At 61.0% G+C, this 12423-nt stretch overlaps 1 protein-coding gene across 3 annotated transcripts in view; it reads left to right on the forward strand.

The window, feature by feature from the left end:
* Positions 1 to 12423, forward strand: part of RFX1 (regulatory factor X1) — a 31770-nt gene that overhangs the window by 7878 nt on the left and 11469 nt on the right. For 2 of the 3 annotated variants that reach the window (XM_060007860.1, XM_060007858.1), the window contains 6 exons: positions 6477 to 6586; positions 6826 to 6909; positions 7816 to 7923; positions 8852 to 8968; positions 10078 to 10173; positions 11643 to 11737. In XM_060007860.1, coding sequence (XP_059863843.1) covers positions 6477 to 6586; positions 6826 to 6909; positions 7816 to 7923; positions 8852 to 8968; positions 10078 to 10173; positions 11643 to 11737 — 610 coding nt within the window. The remainder of the gene's footprint in view (positions 1 to 6476; positions 6587 to 6825; positions 6910 to 7815; positions 7924 to 8851; positions 8969 to 10077; positions 10174 to 11642; positions 11738 to 12423) is intronic. The other variant, XM_060007859.1, reaches the window with a different exon arrangement.

A 12423-nucleotide genomic window follows, 5' to 3' on the forward strand; every position in this document is an offset into this window, starting at 1 on the left:
CAAGACTCAGGCCAAGCGGGGCTCTTGGCTGGGCGAGTTCGTGAGCATGTGATGTGGCCAAGGGCTCCTGTTTGTCACTGTGGCCGCCCCTTGAGGCTGTGGAGCAAATGACCAGGAAGCTTGGGTCATGGCACCCATGGTTCCTGCCTAGAGCATCTTCCCCATGCCCGCTTATTCTAGAATGGGGATGGGCTGAGCAGAGGGAAGTGGGAGCACAGGGTCACGACAGGCAGTCTCTCCCCAAGGGAGAATGTGGAGCTCCGAACAGGGCTCGGCGTCATTAGTGGTTTCTGATGTGCTCTGTGTAGAGGGGAGGATGCAGCGAAACCTCATGTTGAGGCTGGCCCTGGTCCTCCCAGAGTGGAAAAGGAAGCGGTGGGGATCCTAAGGGCATCCTGGGAGGCTGCGGAAGGAGCAGGTCAAGACTGCGTTTAGGACCATAGGACAATAAAGGGTCAAAATTTGTGGCAGTTGACATGGCCCCATAGGACCAGGACAGAAGCAGCTGGGCCCCAGCAGCATCCTGGAGGCTCCTGGCTGTGTCGGGGTCCCCAGGGAGGGCCAGGGGGTGGGGCACACAGGGGCTCAGGACAGTGACTCTTTAACACACAGACTGGTGTGGAGGGATGGTACACAAGAGTCAGCTGAGTGCAGAGTGAGGCCAGGCCAAGGACGTGGCCAGGTCACCGGGCCACAGATCTCCAGGGGGCTCTCGGTGCTGCACAGGGATCCTGCTACACTTCCTAGCCAGCATAGCCCTCACTGTCCGAGAAACCCACTCCCGCATCTCTCACCTCTGTCACCTCCCTCTCACTCTGTGCTTTTGACCCCGACCCTGCTGCTGACCTCTCTGGGGACAAGGCATCATCACATGACAAGAAGGACCCCTTCTCCCACCCAGCCAGCCTCCCGCACCCGGGGTCCATCTGCACCCACCAGCTCTGCTTTCTGGCTTCTGGAAGGGTGAATCGGCCCCCTGCCTGTTCCAGGCTGCCCCCTCCAAGACTTGCTTCCGCCATCCTGGCCTCCTCACTGGGTCCCTCTCTTGCTGATCTTCTCCACCTGCTTGAAAAGATGTAACAGCTCCCATTTTAACCGGGCCTCCCAGGCCCTGCACCCCCTTCAGCTGCTGCCCGATTCTCTTCCCTTTAAGTTAGAATTCCTCAAAGGATTCACGCTCCCTTCCTTAGTCTCTTCTCCCTCACCTCAGCCACTTGCACCTTCCCTCGCCACAGTCCTCGTCAGGGTCACCCATGGCCCCTGTCTTGTCGATCCACTGGCCACCCTCTGTTCTTCTCTTCCTTAGCCTCTGGGCAGCGCCTGACACACTGGTCCCCCTCCTCCCGGAGCTGCCCTCCTGCCCTGGTCTCTGCCCACCTCCCTCCTTCCTCCTCATCTCCCTGACTTTGTCAGCAATGACCTCATCAGGTCTGAGGTCTCCTCTCTGCTCCAGTGATTCTCCCTTCACGGTGGTCTTGTCCAGTGTCTCAGCTTGCGTTGCCACCTCTTACGCTGACAGTGCCACGTTGAGGTCTGCATCCTGGGCTTCAGCCCTGAGCCCTAGCTACCTGGGAGCCATCAAAGGGGCCTCTCAAACCAGCGTGGCCAAATAGAAGTCTGGATTTGTTTCCTTCTTCAAATCTGGCCTCCATTGAGACTTCCTTGTCCTAGTAAATATCACCCCCAGGTCTGGGTCAGCCTTCATTCCTGTCTTACCCATCCTTTTTTATTTTTTTTTTCTGGCTGTACCGTGCGGCACGTGGGATCTTAGTTCCCTGACCGGGGATCGAAACCTTGCCCCTGAAGTGGGAGCGCAGGGTCTTCACCACTGGACCGCCAAGGAAGTTCCCTGTCTCACCCCCGCTTGAGCAAGCAAGATCTCTTGGCTCCACCTCCTGAATGCAGCCAGAACCCACCCCCTCTCCCACCTCCACGGCCCCCTACCCTGGTCCAGCCTCTGCTCATACCCTTCACAGTCCTCCCCCCACAGCAACCAGAGGGAGCCTCTTGCCAGCTCTTGATTAGGTTCCATCATGTCCCAGCTCAACCCAGATTATTCCAAGGCAGGTGGCCCTGGGAGCACTCTCTGAGAAACCTTGGCCTGGCCTGTCTTGGCCCTAGGAGATCTGGCCCCCTGTGGCTCGCAGGAAGGGGCTTAAAAAACTCCACACTCCCTGTGCCCCTGCTGACAAGTGTCCAACCTCCTGACTCTGGCCTTCAAGGCCTGCTGGCCACCCAGCCCTACCTGGTACTAACCTGCCCCCTGGCTTACCTGCTTCAGCCCCACTGGTCTTCCTGTGGCTCCTCAAACCTTCCAGGCTTAGTTCGTCTCTGGGCCTTTGCACTCACGTTGCCCTCTGCCAGGAGCACTCCCATCCCAGACCTTCTGGTGGTTCATCCCTCGTGAATGCTGGCCTGACCCAGCTCGGTCCTCATACCCCATCAGCCCCTGGGCAGCCAAGAGCAGGTAGGAGGGCTTGTCTGTCACTGCTGGAGGACTTTTCGTAGCCTACAGGGCATCTTATTGGCCCTGAACCTCCTGAGTGCTGGCTTTTGCTGCTTCAGGTGTCCAGGGTCCCCAGAACAAGGGTCTGGAATGGATGCACATCTCCAGACCCCAGAACACCCCATGGCCCAGCCTACCTCCTCTCTTCCCCTTGTCTTCTCCCCCAGGGAGTCCCTGGTGCTTACAGGTCAAAGCCTTTCTTTCCCTCCTCCCCTGTCCCCCCATCTTGCTGTGGGGCACTCAGTGTGGACGGGTTGCAGTGTTGGCGTGAATGGCTGTTGGCGTGAATCTTAACCTCTCTTCTTTGGTCAAGCAGTGGCTTAATTGTCTTCCACAGCGGTCCTGGGGAATTTCATTTCCCTTCTGCTCGCAGTTCTGCCGGGAGCAAGCCTGTCCCCGGAAGGCTTACTGGGCAATGCTTCCTTGATTTGTTCTCAGAGGAGGTTGGGTTGCGCCCTGTCACTGAACTTGTGCTGCTCCGTTCACCCCTCCCCCATCCCCTTGCCGTGATTTCCTAGGGTTCCTCCATAACCCTCTCCCAGTTTTAGTGTCCCTTTTATCTAAGGGTGGCCCTTGGGCCATGTGAGCCAGTCCTAGGGGTGGAGGTGGGGGTGTAACTGACACCAGCAAAGGCTGCAGCAAGGTGCCTGGGGTTCCTCCAGAGCCAGAAGCAATCTGAGCTGAGCAGAGACCCAGGGAGTGGCAGGGAGGAGGCAGGGAGGGGCCCTGGAGCCAGACCTGGAGCCTAGGCTGGGAGCCAGCCAGGAGCAGCACCAGAAGCAGCTCAACTAACCCGATCCTTGCAGGCTCTGCCCTAAGGTGACTTTGGAGGTGATGGGAAGGAAGCTCAAATTTCCCGGCTTAGGAGCAGTCCTCTAGATCCATAAAGCCCTGTCCTCAGAGGTAACCGGACTCTCACCTAAAACCCGGGTGGAAGGGTCCCGCCAGCTGTCCCTAGGAAAGCGAAAGTGAGCCTGTGGAAGGGGCATAGGGCTGGGCTGAAGGAGGGACCATGTCCAGCCTCTCTTCCCTGCTTCTGACCTGGAGTCCTTGGGAGTCCAACAAGACTTGTGTCCAGGAGAGGGACATGGAGGGTGTTTGTCAGTGTCCCCAAGCATAGATGGGGAAACAGAGGTCAGGGCAGACAAGGGACTCAGGACGCTGGGGGCAGCAGGAGTCCACAGGCCCCGCAAAGAACCTTTGACTGAAATCATCTGCAGGATGGGAGCAAAGGATCAGGAGGGAGAGGGCCATGACTGCCCCATCTGTTGTCCGTGGTGAACTGGGTCCCAGCTTGGAGTCGAGCCTCAGGTTTCCCTCTGTCTTCCCCTAAGTAGCTCGTGACATTTGAGACCTGAGTAGGTCTCAGTGAGGAAGTGCAAGGCCCAGGGAGGAAGAGACACTCATCAGACTGAGGGACAGGAAATCAGCTGCCGCTTCCTGACTGGAGACTTGAGACAGCAGGGCCCTCTCTGGTCTGGTGCACATGCCCAGAATGGAGTTTGCAGACAGATGCAGATGCTCGCAGACTCAGTGACCCCCTACGCGCGCGCGCAAACACACACACACACACACACACACACACACTCACTAACTCACTCACTCACTCACTCACTCACTCACTCACTCAGAGCCAGGGCTAGACACAATGGTAGGGAGCCTGCCCTGGCTACAGGCAGACGGGGGCTCACGCATCGGAAGCCCCTCGTCCAAAGAGTAGACTCTGGTGCCTCACCTGCCCGGCATGCCCTCCTGCCTGGCAAAGATGGGGATTCCGGCCTTGAGGGCTACCCCAGAGGCAGGAGATGGGCAACAGCACTGGTTCCCGGGGCTTCCCTGTCCCAGGCAGATGCTTGATCTCAGCAAGTCCCCAGGCCTCCAGCTGCTCAGGGGCCCGCTTAAGGATCAGCCTTGGCATTTTCATCAGGGCACCGGGGCCTAGGAGGTGGCTGGGGCCAGCCCCCCATTCGCTGCCCACCCTGAGCCAGGCCAAACCTGCCACGGGCCTCCTCTGTCAGGCACTATCCCTTGGGCTGTGCCTGGCTTCCGGTGCCTCACGGACACCCAGGTGTGCCAGGCCCCTCACATGACTTGGGGCTTTCTCGGGTTCCTCCCAGCAGGCCAGCTCAGGGAGGACCTCCTCTTTTACCATTCAGGGAAGCCTAAGTACAATAGATGCGAGGGACAATTCCAGCAAAACATAGGAATCGGTGCCCCCTGGAACTGGTTGCAGAGGCAGCTGGCCAAGCAGGCCTGCGGTTACTGTCCGCCCCACATCTGGCTACCACTCCCCCACACCCAACTTACATACATTCATGTGCTCTGCCCCAGACTTGGCCCCTGAGGTCTTTGCTTCTACCTAGGGTGACCTTTCTGTCCCGGTCAGGCCCTTCTCCATGTCTCCCCACAGCAGCTGAGGCCCAGCTCCCCGCTTTGGAGGCTGAGCCCCAAAGGGATGCTCTGGACCTCGTGATGTCCCCGTAGGCCCCTGGCTCACTGTCCTCCGGTACCCACAGGCCTGAGTCTGCACACCACTGCCTTTGGGCCCTCAGCCTGGGCCTGACCCTTGACTCTGGGTTCCACACATGGTGTGACATTCATGTGGGCACAGACACGAGCCTGTGTTCTGGTCTGCCAGTTCCCGGCTGGACGACCTCGGACAAGTTACTTGCCCTCTTCTGGTCTCTGTTGCCCTCTCTAAAAACAGAGGTAATAAAAGTTCTTTCCATTTCCAGCTGCCCAGGAAGATGCTACTGCAGTGCCTGGGGCACCGGAAGTGCTATAGTTACTTTTATTATTCCTTGCCCACTGCCCTCCAATCCCACCAGAGGGCTCCCAGGGGATGGGACTGGGACCTTGGCTCCTTCTGGCAGCACATTGGAGGAAGGGCAGGTGCATGTGTGCCCCCAGCCCTACCCCACAACTGAAACTGCTGGGAGCAACCAGGCGACACAGAGGGGGTGGGGTGGATTGTGTCCTAGCTGGGGTGAGGGTCTCCCAACCAGTGCCTCTCAGGGACACTCGTGCTCCACGCCCCTCCCTCCCCCCCAGCTCCCCTGTTAATCACTTAGCGAGATGTGCGTGAAACTCGACCCGTGCCTTCCTGATAGCATCTCTGGGTACCAGCCTCCCTCCTGACCCCACAGAGTGCCCCAGCCCCACAAATGCCCCACTCAGGCTCTGCCCGCTGGGAGGGAAGTGTGTTTATCCTAAGAGGACAGCCAGGAACTCTGCATCCACTGGGGGGATTAGCTTCCCAAGGTTGCAGGTATAAAGCCGCCCGCACAGCCTGCTGTTCCCGAAGAGGTGGGCGAGGAGTGCTGGGCAGGCTCCCCCGGGGCGGTGGGGCAGGTGGGCACCATGTCCTATGATTGCCTCTTCTTGGCTGCCTGTCAGCGTGAGTACCCGCCCGCCCAGCTCCAAGCCCTCTGCCCCCCTACACCCCAGTGAGGACCGGGAAGCAGGGACGGTGGAGAGGGAGGGGGTGTTTGGCCGCAGGCCTGTGAGACCTTCTGGGGCAACTCCTCTGACCAGCTTCCATCCCTGGGAAGCCAGGGGTCATTTCAAGGAAGGTGGCCCCGACGCCTTGCAAGGCTGCGGGACCTGCGGGGGGGCGGGGGGCGGGGTCAGTCACGGTCCACAGTCCTGCCTGTTGGGCAGAGGCATCCGTCCCTCCAAGCCTCCGCTGCATCATGGCTTCTCAGTCACCGCTTCAGGTCTGACTTCGGGACAGTGAGGGTGGGGGCGAGGAGGGAGGCTGCTTCTGGGTGTTAAGGATTATAGGCCCTTGGGGCCCCCAGCCCACCCCAATGGGCAGTGTTGGGGCTGACCAGGGGCCAGGCAGGATTCTTGGAGAGCCTAGCCCCATCCAGAGCTAGCTTCAGGCTGCATTGTCGCATCCCAGCGGGCTCAGGCTCAGGGTGGGGGCAGTGGCAGCAGGCAGAGCTGACCTGGTGACCTTTCCCTACAGAAGGTGCCATGCGGGCCAGCGAGACTGTGTCAGAGGCCAGCCCGGGCTCCACGGCCAGCCAGACTGGAGTCCCCACTCAGGTGGTGCAGCAGGTGCAGGGCACCCAGCAGGTAGGACACACACCCCTCCCCCAGGGGTGTGTAGAGAGGGCACCTGAGGGGGGCAGCGAGGCTGTGGCCGTGGGTACCTTGCTTCCCCCCTGGTCCTGCTGCCCGAACCATCTGCTCACCTGTTCTTATCAAGATGTTCACTGCTGCCGCCCCAGCAAATCCCCCCCGCCGCCCCTGCCCCGGGCCGGGCCTCCCTGGGGAAGCCAGCGCTGCTCAGGTCCCTCCTCCTTCCCCCGCAGCGGCTGCTGGTCCAGACGAGTGTGCAGACCAAGCCGGGCCACGTGTCACCCCTCCAGCTCACCAACATCCCAGTGCCCCAACAGGTAAGCGCCCTGCATCCAGCCCCCACCCTCAGAGCCTCCCCAGGGTGCAGAACCCACCCCTGTGGCCTGCTCTTATCTACCCTTACCAGCATCAAGGCTATGGGGCCTATCCAGGGGCTGCCCTACCTGCTGCCTCCAGCCGGTGAGGCCGTGTCAGTCAGGGCCCATTGGGGAAGGAAGAGCTGCAGGAGTCATCTTAACAGAGACCTGAGGACTGACAGTAAGGAACGTGGCTGGTGGGTCCAGCCCCAGTGTCCCAAAGCAGAGAAGCCAAAGCCGGTTAGGAACCAGGAACCCATAGCCAGCACGGGCGTGAGTGCATGGTGGTCTGTCGCCTGGAAGGCTGCACACCGGGTGCTGGCGTCCAGCGTGGACCGGGACAAAGCCCTGTCAGCTTTCAAGGGTGAGAGCACATTTCATGTGCCCTGTGGAGCCAGGCTCCCTGGACACAAACTCCAGCTCTGCTGCACATGGGCTCCAGGATCTCAGGCAGGTACTTTCACTCTCCTAAACCTCTGTGAAGTGGGGGAGTGACTACAGCATCAGGACTGTCAGGGCGATTCTGTGAGCTAGCAGGCATGCAGCACTAGAACGGCGCCTGGCACGGCACAGGTGCTCATTAAAAACACACAGGCCGGGCCTTCCCTGGTGGCAGTGGTTGAGAGTCCGCTTGCCGATGCAGGGAACAGGGGTTCGTGCCCGGGTCCGGGAAGATCCCACATGCCGCGGAGCGGCTGGGCCCGTGAGCCATGGCCGCTGAGCCTGCGCGTCCGGAGCCTGTGCTCCGCAATGGGAGCGGCCACAACGGTGAGAGGCCCGCGTACCGCAAAAAAAAAAAAAAAAAAACAGAAAAAACAAAAAAAACCACAGGCCGTTGTCAGTGAACTGTGGTCCTTCTGGCTCCAGGCTCTCCCCACACAGCGTCTGGTGGTGCAGAGCACAGTCCCGGGCGGCAAGAGTGGCCAGGTCTCCCTGACGGTGCATGGCACGCAGCAGGCGCACTCACCTCCTGAGGTAGGTGGCGGCCCCTTTGGCCACCCTCCCCACCCCTCTCCCCAGAGGAGTCAGGACTCACTCCTCCCAAGTCCTTGTTGACCCTGGCTGGGGTGGCTCGGCCGCCAGATCCTACCCCTGCTGGCTCTGAGCTGAGCCCGGCTCCAGGAGGAGGAGGCAGCTTCTCCCCTGGGTCGAGATGGGCCTTGAAGCTCCAGCTCAGGGCACTGCATCCCAGGAGGCAAAGTGGGCCCCTCTTCCCTTGACAGGGTGGGTAGAGGTTCCTCCTCCGACCACAGGATGGAATCCAGGGACCCCTGAACACCAGTGAGGGTGTGGAGGCAGGCAAGCCGTGGGTGGCCGGGAGCATGGGTGTCAGCAATCACAGCTCCAGGGCAGATCCCTGGCTCAGCCATTCAGTCCTGGGGACTCTGGGCAGGCCCTCAGAGCCTACTGAGCCCCGAGTTAGAAATGTGTGAAACAGTTAATGATACCCACTGTGACACAGCACGGCCCACAGCTGGCGGGCTCTGCAGCCAGCCCACCTGGGGTCAGCACCTGGTGCCACCACTCACAACTCTGTGGCCCTTCCCATCTGTGCGTCAGCAAATCATCTGGAAAGCAGGGGTGCCCTCACCTATCCTTCCTCACTTCAGGGCTGCAGCCCATCTGATGATGGAGGCAGCAGGTGGCCCATGAGCTGAGGCTCGAGTCCCAGCCCTCTTCGCTGGGGAAGATGGGTCTGAACTCTGAGCCTTGCATCTGGGATGACTGGGACTGTGGTGCGGACCAGGCATTTGGATGCAAAGGATGGTTACCAGCTTAGGTGGTTGGCTACGTCCCCTCTGGCTGCTGCCCTCCCCTAAAAGCTCTCTGGACAGCCCTTCCGAGCAGGGTTTTGTCAGGCCCCGGCTGCTCCACACACACACCGTGTCTCCTTCCATTGCAGCGGTCGCCAGTGCAGGCCAATAGCTCCTCCAGCAAGACGGCTGGGGCCCCCACGGGCACGGTGCCTCAGCAGCTGCAAGTCCACGGCGTCCAGCAGAGTGTCCCCGTCACCCAAGAGGTGCCAGGCAAAGGCGGGCAGTGGCAGGGGCGAGGGTGCTGGCCAGGCGGCCTCTGCATCCTCCTTCAGTTGTCAGTGGGAGTTGCAGTGGCGAAGGCCTGTGAGAGACCAGCAGATGGGGGTCCAGCCCCAGCCTGCCACCTAGGCCTTTGGCAAGCACCTCTGCTTCTCTCCAGACTCCGCGTTCTCACCTAAATAACGGCTCCTCCCCGAGGGCCTGGGAGCAGGGCGGTTGGGGCCGCCGTGAGGATGAAGTGCGTCCTCGTGGAAAGCACCTAACACCGAGCAGGCACTGGAAACAGCTTCGAGAAACAGCCTTGGCCTCTCTGGGCCCATTTGCCTGGAGGAAACCCCAAGGCCAAGTCCTGGCTCGCCCCTAGGGGGCTCAGCGAGAGGCCTCAGCCTCCAAAACCATGCCCAGTCTTCTGGAGGAGGCCTCACTCTGAGCTGCCCGCCACGGCAGCCAGAGCAGGTTAAGAGGCAAGGGCTGTCTGCCGTCTGGTCGTTACCACTCAGGTTAGGAGGTTCCCAATCCCCTGGAGAACCAGGTGAAACCATAGACCCTTTCCCTGGAGGAAAGCAGAAACCCCACCCTGAAGGATTCATAGATACTCTCCTGCCTGGCACCAGAGCCCCTCTGAACCTCTAGGCCTGGGTTCAAGTCCTGGCCCCATCCCTCAGCAGCTTCCCGCCTCCCAGCCTCTGTCCCTCACTGTGCCCTGAGGATAATGCCGCATGCCCTCCATGGCATGGCAGTGAGGACAGCCAGGTTCATGGGCATGCGGGTAACCCATGGAGGGAGTGGGGTAGAGAGCAGGGAACCCCTCAGTCAGCCCCAAGTTCAACTCGGTGCTACTTCCCATCAGCCTCGCCTTGTTGAGCCTGGGTTCCACACCTGTAACATGGCGCCCAGAGGCAACCTGATAATGAACCTGGAAGGCACTAGGTGCAGGGCCAGCAGTGAAAAGCTGGAGGAAGGTGGCGTCTTTCCTTATGGGGCTGCTGTGAGGCTTACATGAGTTCACGTGGGCGGGGGGTGGTGCTTAGGGGCAGGTGGGCAGCCATCATCGCCATCGTTACCATAGTCTGACTTGCCTTTCCTTCCCCAGAGGTCCGTGGTCCAGGCCACTCCACAAGTGCCCAAAGCTGGCCCCGTGCAGCAGCTCACAGTGCAAGGGCTCCAGCCGGTCCACGTGGCTCAAGAGGTGTGTGTCTCCCCCACCTACCTCTGGGCAAACTGGGGCTAGGCCTGGGTTGAGCTGGGGCGGGGTGCAGGCCCCTCAGGCCGCAGGGAGGGAGTGGAGCTCCCCTGGGGGGATGTGGGTGGGTAGGTGGGGAGGCAGCTGGAGCCTTCAGAACCCCAGCCCCATCCTGGGCTCCACCTCTGGCCCTGGGCTGCGGACGCGATCCTGGAGCCTTACTCTTTCCGGGCACCTGGCAGTTTAAGGCCCAGGTTTTGCTGAGAGAGATCTTGGTTCTCCCTTCCCTCACACGGGGTGGGGATCTTCTGGTCGGGTTGCTGAGTGAGCTCAGCAGCCTCGTGGGCGGTGGAGGCCTGGAGCCCCACCCGCGGCTGCCCCCGGTGACCCCCCAGTGTCTCTGTTTGTCCTCCAGAGCTCAGGCAGTCAGTTTCCCGCTAGGAAGGCAGAGCAGCAAGAGCCCCGGCCCACGCCGCCACCGGAGCCGCCGCCCCGGCCGCCCACGCCTGGGCCCGGGCCGGGCGTGCTGGTCCCGGAACCGCCAGCGTGCAGCGGGGAGGCCCCGCAGCTAGGCAGCCCCGAGCCGCCGACGCCCCATTACGAGCCGGGCGCCGAGCAGTGGGTGGAGCTGGTGGGCGTGCTGCCCCCGCACCTGCTCCTGCCGCAGCAGAGAGTGGTCCTCGAGCCACGGCCCGGGCTCCTGGCCCGAGCCAGCCCCGACCAGAGGGTCAGGATCCAGAGAGTCCCCCAAGTGCTAGTGTTCGGCACGGCCGCCACGGCCCTCAAAGTAGGTGGCGGACGCATGGGCGGGGTGCAAAGAGCGGGCGGGGGCGGGATCCGCCGGCCCCGGCCCGCGCCCGGCCCCGCAGGCCCTGTAGACCCCACCTCCACCCAGCCAGTCTGGGGACCCACCTCTGATTCCCCCTAAATCGGGCTCCAGGTCCCAGGCTCTGCCACTACAGACTGGGGTGGGGGATGGGGTGGGGAACTCAGGCCCCGCCCCTAAGACTTTGTCAGTAGTTTCAGATTTTGGCCCACAAACGGGGCCCCACCCCTGGCCCCGGCTCCGCCCCTAGCATCCGGTTCAAGGTTTCTAGGCCCCGTCCCTGTAGACAGGGGTCCGTCCCTGATGCAGGCTCCAACCCTGAAGCCATGTCTGTAGTTCCAGGCTCCGGCTTTAGTGACAGCCTTGTACCAGGACTTGGCTCTGCCGCTGGGTTTCAACTTTCACGCCCACGGTAGGACCCTGTCTGGGGTCCCCTCTGTGCACCTCAGGCCCTACCTTTACTGTCCCCAGCCCAAGCAGAGAGTCCTGGCTTCTCCTGACACAGCTGATTCCCAGCCCTGGCCCCGTCCAGGGTATTCAGAGAGCCCAGAAGTGCAGCCTTCCAGCTGGGGAGCTGCCAGACTTTTCGAAGCAGAGGCGAGGAGCTGGCTCACCCCTGACCCTCTGTGTACCCTTCCTCCTGTGCCAGGTGCAGCAGCTCCAGCAGGTGCCAGTCCCACATGTGTACTCCAGCCAAGTGCAGTATGTGGAGGGCAGTGATGCCAGCTACACGGCCAGCGCCATGTGAGTGGGGAGGAGACTGGGGGAAGGGACAGGAGGAGGGGCATGGGTCTGCCCAGGACCCCCTGGGACTTGAGGCCCCAGCCCCCAGCGGACCAGCCAGCCTTCAAGGCCTCAAGTGGCGGTAAAGCAGAGGGGACCCTGGCAAGTTGGGAAGGGCATCCCAGCAAGGCATAAGAGCTTTGGAATCAGGTTGGTCTGGTTCTATGCAAAAAAACAGAAAACAAAAATGGGAAAAATTTTTTTTTAATTTTATAAGATAAAAATTTCTAAGGAATAGGGAATGTTAAACTGTGAAAAAAAAGTTTCCTTCACTCCTGACCCCCAAACCTGCCCCAGAGGGGAGGCTGTGGCCCATTTCTTTGTTTCCTCCCAGAGATACTCTGAGAATAGAAATTACCCCCTTTCTTTGTTCAGAAATAGAGGCAGCGTGTTCTGTCCCCTATCTCTTCTCCTGCCTTGTAGCTCGAAGCTCTTCGACCATGTGGGTCCCAGTCACCCTCTTTAACTGCTGTGTGATACTCCACCACACAGCCACAGCATGAATGACATAGCCAGTCCCCACCCAGCCAACACGTAGGTGACTTCCACTCACTGGTGCTGCGCACAGCTCAGCGTCAGCATGTGCCACATCAGGCAGATGTCAGCCCCAGGCCTGCCTTAACCCCGGCTCTGGCTCCTTGCTGGGG

The sequence above is a fragment of the Delphinus delphis genome, chromosome 3 (assembly GCF_949987515.2).
Source record: "Delphinus delphis chromosome 3, mDelDel1.2, whole genome shotgun sequence".
In the NCBI taxonomy this organism is placed as follows: Eukaryota; Metazoa; Chordata; class Mammalia; order Artiodactyla; family Delphinidae; genus Delphinus; species Delphinus delphis.